The sequence below is a fragment of the Ovis aries genome, chromosome 11, assembly GCF_016772045.2.
Source record: "Ovis aries strain OAR_USU_Benz2616 breed Rambouillet chromosome 11, ARS-UI_Ramb_v3.0, whole genome shotgun sequence".
NCBI classification, from domain to species: domain Eukaryota; kingdom Metazoa; phylum Chordata; class Mammalia; order Artiodactyla; family Bovidae; genus Ovis; species Ovis aries.
Window position 1 is genome coordinate 57,108,643 of NC_056064.1, and position 19,042 is coordinate 57,127,684.

A 19,042-nucleotide genomic window follows, 5' to 3' on the forward strand; every position below is an offset into this window, starting at 1 on the left:
CCTGCCCGTGCCTGGGCCTTCTGGCACCTGCAGAACCCCTTCCCATATCTGCAGTGACCCCCTCCCCCAGACCAGGCCCCTGTCTGCCGAGAAAGAGACCTGGATGCAAGGAGCAGAGCTCCAGTCTGCGTGCTGACCCATGGGGGTCACAGGTGTGACTTCTGACATTGACTTGAGCCAGGATCTTGCTCATCCTGGCATCCTGGGGGCCCAGCCCACAGTCTGGGGCTGCGGTTTCTATGAGAAAAGCAGCCATTAGAGGGGGTGTTTTTCTCCATGTATTTTCCAGTGTTCTGAAAACCTGGAGTCTAATGGAATCGAGCCATTTGGTCCAAGTCAAGGTCAGGCATCTCCCTGGGTGACTCAGTTGACCCTGAGCCCAAGGTTGGAGCCTTCCTCCCCCGACTCTGCTCTGCCTTCCTCTCCCAGCACCAGCCTCCTCCCGGCCGGCCCAGGTGGTGGTGGGGGCAGGGGGGTCGTTCGCTCTCTGCCCCCTCCCCCAGCCCTCCGGGGGGCCCACAAGAAACAGGCAGGGTTCCCTCGGCCCTCCCATGTCTGCCCGAGCCTCCTCCACACCATTGTCTGTTGCCCCTCGCCCCCTGCTCTCAGGATTTGTGCTGGATTGAGAGCAGAATCAGCTGATTTTCAGCTAATTTCTCCTCCCACGAGTGACTGCACTTCAAATCCTGGTGGTTGTCGCTGACACAAATCCCCCAGCTGCCGGCCTGCCAGCCAATTTCCTGGGAGCAACTGGGACTTCGCCCACCTCCAGCAGCATCTCCCTCATCTGTCTCGCCCTCCGCTCCCCACTCCTGCGCCCTCAGCCCCTCTCTGCTCAGGGCAGGCAGCCTCTTCGCATCCCTCATCCCTCGGGAAACATCCATGCTCTTTGGAGATGGAGATGGAGAGAGCAAAGGCCAGTGACCCCCAGAGTTGCCCCCTGCCCAGGTGTCAGCCAGGTGACCTCACTCGGACCACCACAGCTCTTGACAAGTTCGTACCTGGCTGGTGGTCCCACTGGGTCCTGATCAGAGCTGCACCATGCAACAGAATTATAATATGAGCCACATGTGCAATTTAAAATTTGCCAGTAGCTCACTGTTTCAGAAGGAAAAAGGAATTGGCGAAATTAATTATACTTTATTTAACCCAATATATCCAAAATATAATCAGCTGAAGATACCATCAAGATAGAAAATATTAATGAGCTACTTTACACTGGTTTTTTTTTTAAGTCTTTGAAAATCCGTGTGTATTTTACACTTAAAGCACATCTCCTCAAATTTGGATGCTGGATTTTCATCTGGAATACATGATCTGTATTTAGATTTCATAAAATGTACAGCTAGAAAGGTGGGATCGGAAGCCCAAATTGTTCTATACATAATTAGAAGTGTTCTAATAACTGACTCGGGGATCTGCTTTTAATCAGATAAAATTCAATCCCCTTCCATAGGGACATCGGTCACTCAAGAGCTCACGGCCCCCTGTGGTTCTCCCCCCATCCCCATGTTGGATGGGGCAGGTCGGCCCCAGGCTCGTGGCCAGCTGGAAGCCGGCCCAGGGCAGAGGGGCAGCTTGTCTCCCTGCCCTCCACCCGCTTGGCCTGTGGTCCAGTCACATGGTCCCCGAGCCACAGTTTCCTCATCTGGACGCCTGTGGCAAAGCATGGGCTTTCCCGATGGCTCAGCAGGTAAAGAACCCGCCTGCAATGCAGGAGACGCAAGAGACATGGGTCGGATCCCTGGGTTGGGAAGATCCCCTGGAGGAGGAAATAGCAGCCTGCTGTGTTATTCTTGCCTGGAAAATCCCATGGACAGAGGAGCCTGGTGGGCTACAGTCCACGGGGTCACAAAGAGTCGGACGCGACTAAGCACGCACGCACACACCCAACATGATGCTTGTGGCAAAGCATTGTTGGGAGGATTCAGTGAAGTGACGGCGAAGAACGGGTCGAAGTGGGTGCCCCCCACCGTACCTATCATCAAAGCTGTCCTGGGGCAGCTGGCTGAGACCCAGCTTCACCCCCGGGTGGGGACCCCCCAGCTTCCTCCTGTCCCAGGGCCCCACCCACATCACAAGCTCGCCTGGGAGATGCTGGCGCTTGCCTTGCCTGCAGCTTTTCCAGGGGATCCCTGGGGCCCCGTTCACTCCACTGCCCAGAACGGATGCCCTGCATCCTGTGCCTGCCCCCTCCCCCTGGCCGGCCTCCTGGAGACCTGGAGTCAGCCCACCCCCACCCCTGACAAAGAGCCCCTGGCAGTCAGGTGCGCCCTCCCAGGGCGGGTCCACCTGGGCGGTCCCTCAGCTTTCCCCTCACACCGAGAGCCTCCCTTTACACCGCTCCCGTGGGCCGGGCACCATCCAGGCACCGCTGTTCCGTCATTAACAGCAGTCCCTGGAGGCAGGCTGCTACTCCCCTCCACGAGTTACAGATGAGAAAGCTGAGGAAACAGGTGAAGAGGTGAAGCAATTTACTTCCCGGTGACATTCACTAATGATGTACGAGGCCGATAATGGGACCAGGTTTCCCTGCCTGCAACACTCAGCCCGTTGGCCACTCCCTGGATGTCTAGAGGCGCACACATCCCCCCGTTTTGGCGAGAAGCACCTGCTGTTGGCTCTTTCGACTCTGCAGAGGTCACGCAGCCCCCGGTCTTCACTCCCAGTCCTGGCCCCCTCCCGCTCCCCTGCTTTCTCAGGCCTTATCCCTGACGACCTCCCGGTTAGAAACCCACTTCCTCCACCCTGATTCTCCCTGATGCTCAGGGCTCAGCCCCACTGACCCCCTCCCTGGCACCTTGAAAACTGAGCTTCTAGAACCTCCCTGTCTCACCCAGGTCTCCAGCCTCCTGCTTCCTTCTCCCCCGGATGATGCCTGGTTCTCAGCCCTTTGTCCCTGCCTCCACTGTGTTCTTGTCTGGAGAATCCCAGGGACAGAGGAGCCTCGTGGGCTGCCATCTATGGGGTCGCACAGAGTCGGACACGACTGAAGCGACTTAGCAGCAGCAGCCACTGCCTCACACCTGGTGCCTGGGCTTCCCTGAGCCCCCCTTCCTATCTTCTCCGGGCACATCTCCCCCCACCCCCAGGGAACTCCAGCTTCCTGCTCCTGAAGGCCCCCCCTTGAGCACCTTCACTCTGACCTCCCGCCACCGTCTCCAGCCCATCTCCCTTCTTTGAAAACAGGGAGCCCGCAGCACAAGCGAGGAGAGCAGGAGTGGTGAGGCCGAGCCTTGAGACCATGGCTGTGTGGCCTTGGGGAAGCCCCTTCACTACTCTGAGCCTCAGCTGCCTTTTCCCTAGAAAGGACACTATAATATACATATCTCCCAGGGCTGGGGATAAGAATTTTAGGATTTAAGAGTGTCCTCCTCTTGGGCTTCACATTTCTCTGTAAAGAGGCCCCAGCTCGAGATGCTTTATCCTCACGTCTGCCCACCGCTCTGTGCCCGTGTACTCGCCTGGGGCCAACTCCCAGCTCCTAGCCCAGTTTGTAAATTCTCAGTAATCTGGCCCTGATCCGACCTCCCCCAGTCAGATCTGCCTTGCCTCCCCTAGCAGGCATGGAGAATGGTGCTTACCTTCCACCTGCTCCAGTCTGCTGCCTGCTGTCTTTCTTGTTTAGTCTCCCAGTCGAGTCTGACTCTGCAACCCCGTGGACTGTACCGAGGCTCCTCTGTCCATGGGATTTCGCAGGCAAGAATACCGGGTTGGGTTGCCTTTTCCTTCTCCAGGGCACCTTCCCAACCCAGGGATCGAATTCACGTCTCCTGGATTAGCAGGTGGATTCTTCACCGCTGAGTCACCTGGGAAGCCCGTTGGACAGGGGAGCCTGGCGGGCTACAGTCCATGGGGTCACAGAGTTGGACACAACTTAGCGACTGAACAACCTCAAGAACCCATCCGTTGTTGGCTCTGGGTTAAGAAGGATTCTGAGGACATAACGGGCTCCGCCAGGAGACGCCCTGACGGGTCAGGAGAGGGGGCTGGGGGCAGGGCGTCGTGTGGGCCAGGACCCTCACGTCTGCTGGGAGGCGCTCTCCCCCAACCCTTCCTGGCGCTCTGAGGCCACCTGGGCTTGGCACCCACCTTTACCTCCAGCTCCCCAGTTCGTCTCACCGGCACCCACACAGGGCCCCCATTCCGGAATGCTCTTCTCCCTCTGGCTCCCTGAGTCCCTCTCCGTCCCCCAGGCCCTGGAGGCTTTGCTGACCTCCTGAAGCCCTTAGTATCCATGTGCTCTTTCTCTCGGTCACGTGGCCCCCGAGAGTCATGACTTCACCTCCTGGTGGCCTCTGGCTCCGTCATTTGGTCCAGGCTGAGCTGGGGGTGGGGGGAAGAAGCAAAAAAAAACCCACCCCCGCCCCAAGCACAGCAGACAACTCCCCGGAGGAGGGGCTGTCACCTGGTGAGCACCTACTAGGGGCCAGGCACTCTGCACCAGCCCCTGACCAACTTAGCCACGCCCCAGGATCCTCCCTCCAGGCGCCTGTGGCAGCCACCTTTAATCTCATGAATGTCTAAGCGCTGATCTGACTTCTCTCAGACTGCACGCCAGGGGGACGGAGCCCTGCCCATCTCCCCTGGTGGGGAATCCCTGTGCCTGGCACACAGCCTGGTGCGTACTGAGCCCTTGGCCAGAGAAGGTTTGTCGAGCCAGGGGCTGAACCCACACAACCCTGAGAGGCAGTGACTTCTAACCCCTGTTTTACAGCTGAGAAAACAGACTTGGGGGGTGAGGAGAGCAGCCAGAGTCATGCCCAGGATGCCCGGGGTGGCGGGGGTGGGGGGGGGGGGGTCAAGGTTCTGAACCAGGTCTTCCTGAGCCCAGGCCCTCCTTTGCTGAATCCAGAAGGGGCCCCTTCCCTCGAGCCATGCCAGCTGCCACCTGGGCCTGGACAAGGCCCCAGGACCCTCGAGGGCTGTCAGTCTCCTCTTTAAGCTCCTGAAGCCAACAAGGCAGCCCCAGGTCCGGCGGGGCAGGGTGGGGCACCCGCATATTTTTAAACTCCAGGGGCTCTGTTTACCCACCAGGGCCGTGGGGCTCTGACTGTCTGTCTCCTCCGTGAGCCCCATTAATCTGGGCCTCGGAACCTGTGCGGCCCGGCGTGTCATAAACAACGCAGAGCACACTTTTATGGATTCGGCTATATCAGCAGCTTTCAATCCGATCGCTCTTTATGGCACCTACATGAGGCTTTTATATTGTTGCAATTATTTTGGTTTATACGCTTCCTTTCTTTCCCCCTTCATTTTACTTTATTTTTTACTTTTTATTCCCATACTGTCAGGGCCTTTCCCAGCAAGGCCTGGGAGGCCCGGCAGGAAAACCTTTTCCCGAGGGCTGACCGGGCGATCTGACTTCCCCATAAAGGATGTACATTTGCCATTGACCCGGGGCCGTGTGAGTCATTATGGCCTGCCACCTCCGGAGCCTCCTGGACAGGCGCCAACTGGATGGATTTGTAATGAGAGAAAAAGTCCTCCGGGCTTGTATTTTCAGGAGCCAGGGAGCAGGTGTACAGGACATAGTGGAGTTTCTGCAGTACGGGGCTTGGGCCGACCACAAAGAGAAGAGCCTGGCCTCTTCTCAAAAGACTCAAAGAATAAAGCAGCAAAGTCTCCTGCCTTTACTGGGCATCCCTAATGGCTCAGCAGGTAAAGAATCCACCTGCCAATACAGGAGACAGGAGATGCGGGTTTGTTCCTTGGATCAGGAAGATCCCCTGGAGGAGAAAATGGTAACCCACTCCAGTCTTCTCGCCTGGAGAATCCCATGGACAGAGGAGCCTGGCGAGCTACAGTCCATGGGGTCACAAAGAGTTGGGCATGACTGAGCGACTGACACTTTTATTTCGTGTTATTTTTAGTTACTTTTTCTTGGAGTTTATTGTTGCTTTCCAGTCTTATGTTAGTCTCTGCTGTGCAACAAGGTGGATCAGCCCTGCGTATACATCTCTCCCCACTTCTTTGGATTTCCTTCCAGTTCAGGTGGCCACAGGCCTCCGATAGAGGCCCCTGTTTGTACAGCACGTTCTCAGTAGTCACCTGTTTTATCGTGCTGGACTTTGGGCTCACCCTGACGCAGCAGGACCTCCTCTTAACTTGACCGCACTTGCGAAGCCCCTCTCTGCAAATAAGGGGATATTCACAGCTGTCATGAACATGAACTTGAGGGACAGTATTCAGCCCAGTATGGGGAGTTTGCATTCTGGTGGAAGAGGTGGCAAATGAAGAAGCCAGCTGATGAGATGTGGTCGGCTTACTGACAACGTATTGTCCTTGTCACGGCATATATGCAGCTGGAGGGAAGGATTCTGAAGGCCAAAATAAGCCAGGACAGGAGATGAGGACGAGGGCATGGCTGCATTATGGAGGGACGTGGGTTGCATCCTGAGGTCTCCCGTGGGCTCTGCCTGGACGCTGTGCAGAGACCCACCAGCAGAGGAGGATGGAAGAGGAGAGGGTCCCCGGGGTCAGGGCCTGAAGGCTCAGCTCTGGGGCTTTGGGGCGTCTGCCCACCCCCCCCATTAGGACAGAGGTCTCCCACAGCGTCCCTCTGGCACAGGTGGGGCTCAGATGGGATTCCCAGCGTCTGTTTCTCTCCCCAGATGTCGGCGGCCCTGCAGACCCCATCGCTCCAGCCATCATCATTCCTCCCAAGAACACCAGCGTGGTGGCCGGGACCTCGGAGGTGACTATGGAGTGTGTGGCCAATGCCAGGTGGGTCCTGCCTCCGCTCCCCCCACCTTTAACCCCAGTGGGCACTCCTGATGTGGGCTCCAAGGAGACCAGGTGGAATTCACAAAGGTCCAGAAATGTCCCGTGAGGACCCACGAAAGAAGATGGGGTATTTAGCCTGGAGGAGGGGTGATGGGCCGGTGGTCAGAGAGCTGCCGGACGCAAGCAGGGCCCACCCGAGAGGAGAGGATCCCGGCCCAGGACACCTGGGGTTGGTGGGGGGTCCACTCGCGTCCGACATCCAGAGCAGCCTGGGGAGGCTGCTGCCGCGGCCTCCTTGCATGAAGGCGCGGGCAAGAGGAAAGCTGGACTTTGCTGCTGGTCGAGTGGCTAAGACTGTGCGCTCCCAAAGCAGCGGGCCTGGGCTCGATCCCTGGTCAGGGAACTAGATCCCACATGCTGCAATTAAAGATTCCTGCATGCTACAACTGAGAGCCCGGATGTGCATTTCCGGACTTCCGCACTTTCCCATCCACTGACTTACACTGGATGGGGCAGAGCGGAGGCAGAGAGACACGTGGAAGGGCCAATTTCCGGCTCTTGAGAGCCCTCGAGCACGAGTTATCATGGGGCCAGGTCTCCCCTCACCACAACCCCCGGGGAGCAGGGCATAGTTGTCCCCATTGTACAGACGTGGAAACTGAGGCCCAGAGCCCTGAAGGACTAGCGCACACAACGGCCTGCACCTAGGAAGTGTCAGGGGCAGGGCAAACTCAGGCGCCCGGCCCCTGGCGCCTGCATGCCTCACTACGCCCTGCCCTGCCTCCCGAGCCCCTGGGAGGCTCTGTAGCTGACCGCCTCGTCCCTCGGCCCGTTCAGGCCTCTGATCAAGCTGCACATCGTTTGGAAGAAGGATGGGGCGCTGCTGTCTAGCGGCATCAGCGACTACAACCGCCGGCTCACCATCCCCAACCCCACGGCCAGCGATGCCGGCTACTACGAGTGTGAGGCCGTCCTGCGGAGCAGCAGCGTCCCCTCCGTCGTCCATGGCGCCTACCTGTCCGTGCTGGGTGAGACGGGGTGGGAGTGCTGGAGTCCTCCCGACGTGAAGGGGCAGCACGGGTGACCCGATCAGTAGCCATATCAGCAGGAGCATGGCTCTGATCCCCTCCCCCGGTCCCTCCTCTTGCAGAGCCACCTCAGTTTGTCAAGGAGCCAGAGAGACACATCACAGCGGAGATGGAGAAGGTGGTGGACATCCCCTGTCGCGCCAAAGGTAACCTGGTGGCCTGGCTGGAAGGGGGCCTTCAACCTCTCCCCTCCCTGACACGGACTTTTCTAAAGCCCACCACCCTCTCACCATTGCACAGAGTCAGTCTGGCTGTAAGCAGACACCCCAGGAAGCAAACAGGAAAAATTACCGTAATCTTAGGGCTGGAAATCAACCCCGCGTTACCATAACTTGAAGGTTACAAATGAATCCAAATTACCGTAATTTCAGGACAGGTGACAGACTCAAATTGCCCGTAATGTGAGAGCTGCGACAATGCGGTGTTGTCGTCACGTCAGAACTGCTAGGACGTGGCTGTGTCTCTGCCTGGGCTCTGCGCCATTCTGCTTCGTCTCCTCCGAGCGTTTCTACTTAACCCCCAGCCCCTCTCAGAGTTCTTGCACCCTTACCGCTTTTCCCATCCTTCTCCTTTGAGTCCAGCTGAGCTAAAAGACACCCCAAAACCAGGGTGCAATCTGGGGTAATGGGATGACAGGATGAGCAGAGAGGAGACTGTAACCCTGGCAGGAGGGAGGGCCCGTGGAGGAGGAGGGGGCACACTGACCCCCGTCCTGAGATCACACACGGGGAAGACAGTGATTTATTGGACAAACATTTGGTGGGGGGTGGGCTTACCACGATCCCTGGGTCAGGAACTGCAGTATTCTTGCCTGGGGAATCCCATGGACAGAGGAGCCTGGCGGGGTGCAGTCCATGGGGGTCCCAAAGAGTCGGACACGACTGAGTATCTGATACTTTGAGCAACGTGTGCCGAGACTGTTTTCAGGGCTGGAGAGGCACAGAATGAACCCAAGAGCCAGATCCCTGCTATTACAGAACTGTGCGTTCTCATGAAGGAGACAGACAAACCAATAAACAAATAAAGATGCCTTATTTCATTTCATCTACAATGCCATGGGTTGTAAGATGCCCCATTATTTTATGCGCCACTAAGAAAGAAAAAAGGCTGCCAATTAAATTATGACATGCTGTCGGTTGTAAGACACGTCCTCGTCTCAGAGACATTACGATGCGAACAAAGGCGTAGCTTGGAGTGGGTGAAATACGGGTGTCGGGGTTGAAAAGTGCGGGGGAAGGAGAAGCAGGCAGGCTGATGGGCTCGGCGCTGGAGGGTGGTCATTCGAACGGAGCCTGGGGAGCTTTTCTGTGGAAGTCACCTTTGAGCAGAGATGCAGAGGGAGATGGGAGGGTCAGGGGATGTGGGGAAGGGGTGCCAGGCTGGGGACACAGCTCGGTCAAGGCTGAGGGGTTAGGAAGAGCCCCCACACTCCTCCCTGTGCGGACCAGGCAGGACGGGGTTCCGAAGAAACCCCCATTCCACCTGTGAACCCCTAGACACTGGGCTTGTGCTCGCCTGGGTTTGGAAAGGCCGGCTGGAGGTTCCCAGAGCATACAGAAGACTCCACTAAATATCCCAGGAGAAAATACAGTATGTCCAGCCTTTCCAAGCTGAACTAACCCCGGGAACTTGTAAATTTGCTTGGAATGCCTACTCTATGAGAATTTGAGAATCTAAAACAGCTTTCCCCGCTTCCAAGACCAATAGTGGCACCTCTGAGAAGGTTCGGGCTTTCCCAGTGGCTCAGCGGATAAAGAATCCGCCTGCAGGGCTGGAGCCAAAGGAGACACAGGTTTGATCCCTGGGTCGGGAAGCTCCCCTGGAAGAGGGCATGGCAACCCACTCCAGTATTCTTGCCTGGAGAATCGCCATGGACAGAGGAGTCTGGCAGGCTACAGTCCATGGGGTTGCAAAAAGTCGGACAATGCTCAAGCGACTTAGCACACAAGCACGCACTGAGAAGTTTCTAGAAACCAGAACACACCAGGGATTCTGCCCCCCCCCCCCACCTTAAGGACTTGCAGCCCAGCCTCCGGGGCCGGGGCATCCCTCGCAGGTAGCTGATGGTGGGCGCTCGACCCCCCAGGTGTGCCGCCGCCCTCCGTGACCTGGTACAAGGATGCGGCCGTCGTGGAGGTAGGGAGGCTGAGCCGCTTCCGGCAGCGAGGCGATGGGGGCCTGCAGATCAGCGGGCTGGTGCCCGACGACACCGGCATGCTCCAGTGCTTTGCCCGGAACGCGGCCGGCGAGGCCCAGACCTCCACCTACCTGGCCGTCACCAGTGAGTCCCCTTCGCTGTCCTGCCCGAGTCCCCCCCCCCCCCCCCCCCCACACACCCAGCTTTCCTCCGAGCCAGGGGCCTCTTGAGAACAGGCTGCTGTAGATGCAGAATAGGATCCCAGAAGGCTTTCCCCCCGGAGCGGGGTCCCTCTGGCTTGTCACGCCTGCTGCTTCTGTGGCCGGCACTGGTTTTTCCTTTTACAAACCAGAGCCTCGATTTCTTGTTTAATGAAAGGTGATCCCATTTCCCTTGTCATGGAGGGTGTCAGCTGCCCTTGGGAGCCCTCAGTTTCCACCAGATGGAGGCTTGAGAATCGAGGCAGGGCAGGGACTGGCGTCCTTCCTGGGTCGACCCTTCCAGGGTCCTTCCACGGGGCAGGTGGTGAGGGGGGACTCGTGGGCACTCTGGCTCTTCCCAGCACCGGGTGCTCCCAGAACACTTGCATCCTTCCCTGAAGAGGGACCCACACCGATGGGAGTCGGGGGCAGGACAGGACTGGATGCGGCTAAGACACCCCACTGTCTCCCATTGCAGGCATCGCCCCCAACATCACCAGGGGCCCCCTGGACAGCACGGTGATCGACGGCATGTCAGTGGTGCTGGCCTGTGAGACTTCGGGGGCTCCCCGGCCGGCCATCACTTGGCAAAAAGGTACTTGAGACTGATTGACTTTAGAGGGTAGCCAAAAGTCTCTGGCAGCCCTGGGGCTCAGCTCCAGAGCCAGCCAGGGGGGTTTTCCCGGGCACAGTTGGGGAGGTCGTGCACTGCACAACCCCAGAGGGCTTCTTCTACACACGGGACGCACCGTGTGCTGCCCTGTCCGGCTCCAGGCTCCAGAGGCTCTGCCTCTGGTGAGACCCATGACTTTGGGTGAGATATTTACTCACTCGGAGCCTTGACGTTCCCATCTATAAACTGGGGGGCTGTGGGATGTGTCCCTGGGAGCAGCGTGGAAACTAGATGAGCGGGTGCCTGGGAAGGGTCTGCACTGTGTCTGGGAAGTCGACCAGCCCGTGCTGGCTGACGTAATTCCATGGTGGAGGTTGTTAGTATGGGGAGGGGGGCCCACCCCCTCCCCAGGCAAAGCCAGCAAAGCCCAAGCTGTCCCCCTAGTCCACCCACCCCGGGCCTCCTCCACGCCTCCGCATTGTACACTCATGTCACAACCCTCCCCAGGGACACACACACAGGTACACACTGTCACTCACTCACACCCCCAGCCTCTGCCCTCATGACCCTCCTCTCACCCAGAGCCTCCCTCCGCCCCCTCCCTGCTCGGTCTCCCCACCTTTTAATACACAAGGTCATCGGCATATTCAGTCTACTGATCACCCCGCCTCCCACGATTCCAGGCTTTCAGTTTTGTCCCCTGCCGTCTCCCCGGAGCTTAGAACAGAGTGACCCAGAGGGGCTGCTTCGTCAGTATTGGTGGGGTGTGTGCCCAGACCCAGAAATAAACACGCCCACCTGATACACTCACCGGTTCAGTATGCCCACACACGTGTGCAAAGGGACCCACTCACCCACAAGCTTGCACATGGACAGTCCCCTCGGTACAGGCAGGTGCGACTTTCTTAAAAACAGGTATGGTCACCAACAACACACTCTCAGACACACTCTGACTCAAGGGTCTCCCTCCCTCTCTCCTTCCAGCCACCAGGGTCCCCGGGTCCCCAGTGGGAGGTCTGTCCCCACCAGCGCTGCCCCCCGCCACACCCCCTCGCTGGCTGCTCCCGCCTGCCGCTCCTCTGCGCTCCCCTGAAGGTGACTCCAGAAGCATCCTTCTGCAGGCGGCCCGTCACCACCCTGTCGCAGCTGTCTGCGCTCCCCCCAGCCCAGGTGCCAGCTGCCTCTGAGGGCTGTGCTCGCCGGCGGGAGGCAGCGCTGGTCTTCCCTGCTGAAGGGCAGATAGCGTGGTGGGAGGAGAGACAGCAGGAGCCCGGGCTCCGTGCAGGCCCCCTGCTCTGGGACCGCATGTCCTGTGTCTGTCCCCAGGTCCGAAACCAGGCTGGTCCGCAGCCCTGCCACCCTCGCCATGCCCCCTCCAGGGGACATGCAGTTGGCCTTCCTAAAGTTGGGGGCTCACCCTGGGACAGGGGGACAGGGGAGTGGTGAGGTGTGGTCCAGGCCCCTGGTGATGGCCGAATGCCAGGGGGTGGCCAGGGGGCAGCGGGCCGGCAGCCTGAGCCCACCCGTGCCCATGTCCCCCAGGGGAGCGCATTCTGGCGAGTGGCTCGGTCCAGCTGCCGCGCTTCACACTCCTGGAGTCGGGCAGTCTGCTCATCAGCCCCACGCACATCTCCGACGCCGGCACCTACACCTGTCTGGCCACCAACTCGCGAGGGGCGGACGAAGCCTCGGCAGACCTGGTGGTGTGGGGTGAGTGCCCAGGCCGGGCCGGGGTCCTTTCCACGCCTGTGTGTGAGCGTGCACTGAGCGTGTATGAGCCCCAGCGGCCCCACGTCCACCTGTCTGTCCAGCCCACATGGTCCTGAGACCTGGACAGAGGAGCTCAGAGGACGGAGCAGGAAGGTCACGGTCCCCAGGGCAGTGCTGGGTGGGCAGGGCTCTCGCTGCTCCTGCCGAGCAGAGAGAAGACAGCTGTGCGCGTAGGCCTTAGGGCAGAGATCCGCACACTTCTGCTGGAAAGGGCCAGAGAGGAAGTATTTCAGGCCCCGTGGGCTAGACAGTCTCTGTCACAGCTCCACAAACTCTTCCGTTTCATCAGGAAAGCAGCCGTAGGCAGTGCTGAACGCAGCAGGCGTGGCTGGGTGCCAGCACGGAGGGGATTTACCCAGGCGGGCCCCCGGTCGGACTTGACCCCCAGGTTATGGTTTCCTGGCCCCTGCTCTGGGGGAAGCTCCCAAGCCCCTTCCTGCCCCTTGGGGTCTGGCGCCACACGGAGGGGTGGGCCACCCTCCTAGCCTGAGTGCCAGGGGCCTGGTGGGCGATGTCTTAGAGCCAGAGGTCCTGTTTTTACCCTGGCTGGACCCCGGGGAGCACGGCCATGATCTTCCCCAGGCGTCTATTTCTTTGTCCATCCCGTGGGCACGAAATTAAAAGAGCCCCGCTATGAGCATCACTTCCCAGAATTCCCGTGGCTCTTAGTGTTCTGGGATGTTCGCCGTGGTGGACCAGTCCACTGTAGAGCGCAGCCGCAGGGGCCCAGCTCACCGGAAGGACCCCCCACCACACCTGCATCTCACCTGTCCGCCTAGGGCCCACCTGTCCACCTTCCCACCAGGCCACCTCCCCGCTGTCTTTCAGCCCGGACCCGCATCACCAGGCCCCCCCAGGACCAGAGCGTCATCAAGGGCACCCAGGCCTCCATGGTGTGCGGAGTGACCCACGACCCCCGAGTGACCGTCAGGTACTCCTGCGGCCGAGGCCCCTTGGAGGCAAGAGGGGAGGGGCAGCTTTCGGGGGTTGCTGGTTGCTGGCTGAGTGTCCATGCAGGGAGGTAAGTGCGGCCCGTGGAGGTCAGGGAGCAGCCACGTACAGACTCACTTCAGGACTGAGACCTGGGGACCCTACGGCCCAAAAGAGACCCTAACGCTGGGAAAGAGTGAAGGCAAAAGGCAAAGGGGGCAGCAGAGATGTGATGATTGAAAGCATGTCCATCCGATTCAATGGGCCTGCCTCCAAACAAACTCCAGCAGACAGTGAAGGACAGGGAAGCCTGGCATGCTGCAGTCCATGGGGTTGCAGAGTCCGACACGACTGAGCAACGGAACAGCAACGAAGTACATGCCTGGAGACTGAGCCAGCTTGAGTTGCAGGGGGCAGCCTGGGGTGGGGGGAGGGGGTGAAAGCTGGAGAAACATAGGAAAGAGGGCGGGGTCCTTAGGGAGCGGGAGAGGAAGAAGCCTCTGTCTGGGGAGACGCGGAAGCTCTGAGATGCGCGGGACCCCACTGCTAGCATTCGCCCACAGATCTTAGACCCTCTCCCCACCTGTGGATAGCAGACGGGTCTGGTGAAGAGGCGTGGGGGTCCTGACATGCCTGGGGCAGTGGAGGGCCCTGGGGTGACCCCCAGTGAGATGCTCGTGAGGGGCCCAGGGCCCAGACAGGGGCTGCCCCTGCCGTCCTCCATGGGAGCCCAGACCTCGCAAGCCTGGAGGGAGCCGGGTGCAACCGGGAAAGCCCCTGGGGAGGCCTGGGAGCGCGGGGAGCAGCCAAGACAGGCCTGCAAGCTGGGAACCCGCCAGGCGGGGCACAGGGACACTTCCTGGGCTGTGCTGGGCAAGGTTTCCGAGCCAGAACTGGGAGAAAATAGCCCCTTCAGACTCTCTTGAGCTTTGGATGCTGTGTTTAAAAAAAAAAAAAAAAAAAGTAACTGCGTCCATAGAAATAAATAGTCCCTCGTGCTGTTCTATTCTATGGGAAACGTCACCGCTGAAGCCCCTGGCAGGAAGCTGGCCGGCCGGGCAGTGAGGGACGCCCCTTGGAGTCTCGGCTGCGCCGCGTGGGACCCGAGTGCGTCCTGGGGCGCCACCTGGTGGCCACTAGGCGTATGGCCGTAGGGCCGTGCCAGGTGGGACCCCAGGAAGCCAAGGGTACTAGGCTTTATTTCTTGATATTTATATTTGCCTCATTTCCCTTTATTTTTACTGAAGTACAGTTGATTCACAGTGTTGCGTTAACTTCTGGTGCACAGCAGTGATTCAGTTCTACGCATAGACACGCATTCTTCTCTAAAAAATATATTCTTTTCCGTTATGGTTTATTACAGGATTTTGAATATAGTTCTCTGTGCTATACAGTGGACTTGTTGCTTATCCATTCTATGTGTAAAAGCTTACATCTGCTAATCCCAGCCTCCCACTCCATTCCTCCCCCAACCACCGCCCCCCTCCTTGGCAACCAGTCTACCCCCTCTATGCCTGAGTCTGTGCCTGTTTCATAGCCAGGATCCTTCGTGTTAAGTTTTAGACTCCACACGTAAGTGACATCGTGTGATATTTGTCTTTGTCTTTCTGACTTACTTCACTTAGTATGACCACCTCTAATCGCATCCACGTTGCTGTGAATGGCACCGTTAAGTTCTCTTTTGGGGCCAAGCGGTGTCCCCTTGGATATATGCACTACGTCTTCCTCATCCATTCCTGTTGATGGACATTTAGGTTGCTTCCGTGTCTTGGCTGGTGTAAACAATGCTGCTGTGAGCACTAGGGCACAGGCATCTTTTTGAAGCAGAGTTTTGTCTGGATATGCGCCCGGGAGTGGAATTGCTGGCGCATGTGCTAGCTCTATTTTTAGTTTCATAGGGAACCTCCCGACTGGTTTCCAGGGTGGCTGCACCAGCGTACATTCAAGGAGACTAGACTTTTAGCCCCACACCCCTTCTCAGAGGCTCTGACTCAGGCCCCACTTAAAGAAACACCTCATTAAACAGTGAACATCGGCCCTTTGGACAGTCATCGTGTGGTACCACACGAACACGGACGTGAGCCCTGAAATCACGTAGGTGTGGTTAGAACGTGGCCATCAAATAATCCAGAACCTGCTTATCCTGGGGTTTATCAGAGTGTTGTTAAACATTAATATACCAACTGTAAAAATGTCTTCCAAGAGAACCCACACATTACCCTCGTAGAACACAGCTGTGGGTCTCAGACACTTACAGAAATAGTCACTATCATCTTAGCATCCGTCACTTGAAAATTTTTATCGTAACAAAAAGCTCTGTTAATTAAGGAAGACTTTGGTGTTTTATTTATTAAAATGTTATCTACAAATTCTTTGGAATTGGAATGAAAAAACAAGATCAGTTTTCATTCCAATTCCAAAGAAAGGCAATGCAAAAGAATGCTCAAATTACCGCACAGTTGCACTCATCTCACATGCTAGTAAAGTAATGCTCGAAATTCTCCAAGCCAGACTTCAGCAATACGTGAACCGTGAACTCCCTGATGTTCAAGCTGGTTTTAGAAAGGGCAGAGGAACCAGAGATCAAATTGCCAACATCCCCTGGATCATGGAAAAAGCAAGAGAGTTCCAGAAAAACATCTACTTCTGCTTTATTGACTATGCCAAAGCCTTTGACTGTGTGGATCACAATAAACTGTGGAAAATTCTGAAAGAGATGGGAATACAGACCACCTGACCTGCCTCTTGAGAAATCTGTATGCAGGTCAGGAAGCAACAGTTAGAACTGGACATGGAACAACAGATTGGTTCCAAATAGGAAAAGGAGTACGTCAAGGCTGTGTATTGTCACCCTGCTTATTTAACATCTATGCAGAGTACATCATGAGAAATGCTGGACTGAAAGAAATACAAGCTAGAATCAAGATTGCCAGGAGAAATATCAATCACCTCAGATATGCAGATGACACCACCCTTATAGCAGAAAGTGAAGAGGAACTAAAAAGCCTCTTGATCAGAGTGAAAGAGGAGAGTGAAAAAGTTGGCTTAAAGCTCAACATTCAGAAAACGAAGATCATGGCATCTGGTCCCATCACTTCATGGGAAATAGATGGGGAAACAGTAGAAACAGTGTCAGACCTTATTTTGGGGGGCTCCAAAATCACTGCGGATGGTGACTGCAGCCATGAAATTAAAAGACGCTTACTCCTTGGAAGAAAAGTTATGACCAACCTAGATAGTATATTCAAAAGCAGAGACATTATTTTGCCGACTAAGGTCCGTCTAGTCAAGGCTATGGTTTTTCCTGTGGTCATGTATGGATGTGAGAGTTGGACTGTGAAGAAGGCTGAGCGCCGAAGAATTGATGTTTTTGAACTGTGGTGTTGGAGAAGACTCTTGAGAGTCCCTTGGACTGCAAGGAGATCCAACCAGTCCATTCTGAAGGAGATCAACCCTGGGATTTCTTTGGAAGGAATGATGCTAAAGCTGAAGCTCCAGTACTTTGGCCACCTCAGGCGAAGAGTTGACTCATTGGAAAAGACTGATGCTGGGAGAGCTTGGGGTCAGGAGGAGAAGGGGATGACCCAGGATGAGATGGCTGGATGACATCACGGACTCGATGGACGTAGGCCTGGTTGAACTCCGGGAGATGGTGATGGACAGGGAGGCCAGGCATGCTGCGATTCATGGGGTCACAAAGAGTCGGACACGACTGAGCGACTGAACTGAACTGAACTATCTACAAATACTTGGGAAATGCTTGCACATTTTATTTGTACTCTGGACAATTCCTGTGAACAAAGAGATTCAGGGACCCCTTGCAATATAGCTGTAGGCCCACATTCCAGGCCCCCCAGTGAACTACAGATGAGAAATCGTGCTTCCAGTTTACTGGAGGAGACCTCGCATTAGGATGGACTTACCCATCTAGGACAATCTTTTCTAGATGGAGGAGAGAGCAGAGTCAGTCCCTCCATCCCCCTAAATTGGCAAAAATCTGTGACCAAGTCCACTTCCACATCTCCCGCCCTTGTCTGCCTTCCATCGCCCAGGTGAGAGGAGGGGAGTCTTAGGGGTGGGACGGGCCCCCAGACTTCAGTAATTTTAGAAGTCCCTGAGGTGTCTGGGAGAAGGCAGTGGCACCCCACTCCAGTACTCTTGCCTGGAAAATCCCATGGACGGAGGAGCCTGGGGGGGGGCTGCAGTCCACGAAGTCGCGACTGAGCGACTTCACTTTCACCTTTCACTTTCACGCACTGGAGAAGGCAATGGCACCCCACTCCAGTACTCTTGCCTGGAGAATCCCATGGACAGAAGAGCCTGGGGGGCTGCAGTTCGTGGGGTCACAAAGAGTCAGACACGACTGAGCGACTTTACTTTCACTTTTCACTTTCATGCATTGGAGAAGGCAATGGCACCCCACTCCAGTACTCTTGCCTGGAGAATCCCATGCACAGAGGAGCCTGGGGGGCTGCAGTTCGTGGGGTCACAAAGAGTCAGACATGACTGAGCGACTTCACTTTCATTCTCCTTCCTTTAGTGACAGGAATATTTGAATGCCATTTGAAGAAACTAAAAACACTGTGTTCTCTGCTTTTCCCCTGAAGAACCTGTTACGAACCTCTTGTTCTGTCAATAAATATTTTTGAGTAAACTCAATTACATGACTATTCCGTCCTCCACTGTGTGGACGCCCCATAATTTATCTTACCAATTCCCTAACGCTGGGTAATTTGATTATTTCTGAATTGCTGCTAATATTAGGAAATATCGTTCTGAATGCCCTTATAACTAAATATTTTTGCACATCTTCTGTTTCCTGAGGACTATCTAATATTACTTAAAGCTAAAAACCACTCATCAAAATTGCTCAACAGCCAGCTATATCTTTATGGATTATTTGGGGAGAAATGTCGCCTGAGTTAAAAGGACTGATGGGTTCTTTTTTTTTAACATTCTCTTATGAAAGTTTTAAAACATACCCCAGAGAAGAGAGAATTGCATCCTCAGTCCTTCTGGACTACCCCTCAGCCTCAACAACCATCCGCATTTGCCCATCTTGTTTCGTGAATGTTCCCCACGCTTTTTTTAAACTGCAAAGCTCTTTTAAAAGCAAATTTCAAAAATGCAGTTTCACCCTTAGATATGTCTATGTGCATTTCTTACTAGAAAGGACTTTTCTTTAAACATAACAGCCACGTCCGCTCTCACACCTGAGACAGTGAACAATTCCTTGGCTTCTTCTGACACCAGCCCGTGTTTCAGCCACCATGAGTGTCTCAGAAAGCCTTTGTACACAGAGTTAGTTTCACTCACGGTTTAAACAGGATCCCCCCCTTGCGTTTAGTTGCCGTGTCTCTTCTATTCTACATGGCTCCCTGTCTTTTTATTTTTGTCTCTATTTTGGTTTTCATTTTTGTCTTGTTTTCATGCACTTAATAAGCTGGACAAACCGGGTTCTATAGGAGAAACATCCTCAAATGTTTTCTGTAAAGAGCCAGAGAGTAAATATTTTAAGCTTTGAGGGCCATATAGGCTTTGTCACAGCTTCTTACGTCTGTGTCTGCAGTTCAAAAGC

At 55.9% G+C, this 19,042-nt stretch overlaps 1 protein-coding gene across 3 annotated transcripts in view; it reads left to right on the forward strand.

Moving 5' to 3' along the window:
* The window catches only part of SDK2 (sidekick cell adhesion molecule 2), a 273,344-nt gene that overhangs the window by 168,495 nt on the left and 85,807 nt on the right, over window positions 1–19,042 (forward strand). For all 3 annotated transcript variants that reach the window (XM_027974022.2, XM_042256446.1, XM_060395037.1), the window contains exons 6-12: window positions 6,615–6,726; window positions 7,564–7,754; window positions 7,877–7,960; window positions 9,901–10,095; window positions 10,630–10,746; window positions 12,307–12,474; window positions 13,363–13,465. In XM_027974022.2, coding sequence (XP_027829823.1) covers window positions 6,615–6,726; window positions 7,564–7,754; window positions 7,877–7,960; window positions 9,901–10,095; window positions 10,630–10,746; window positions 12,307–12,474; window positions 13,363–13,465 — 970 coding nt within the window. The remainder of the gene's footprint in view (window positions 1–6,614; window positions 6,727–7,563; window positions 7,755–7,876; window positions 7,961–9,900; window positions 10,096–10,629; window positions 10,747–12,306; window positions 12,475–13,362; window positions 13,466–19,042) is intronic.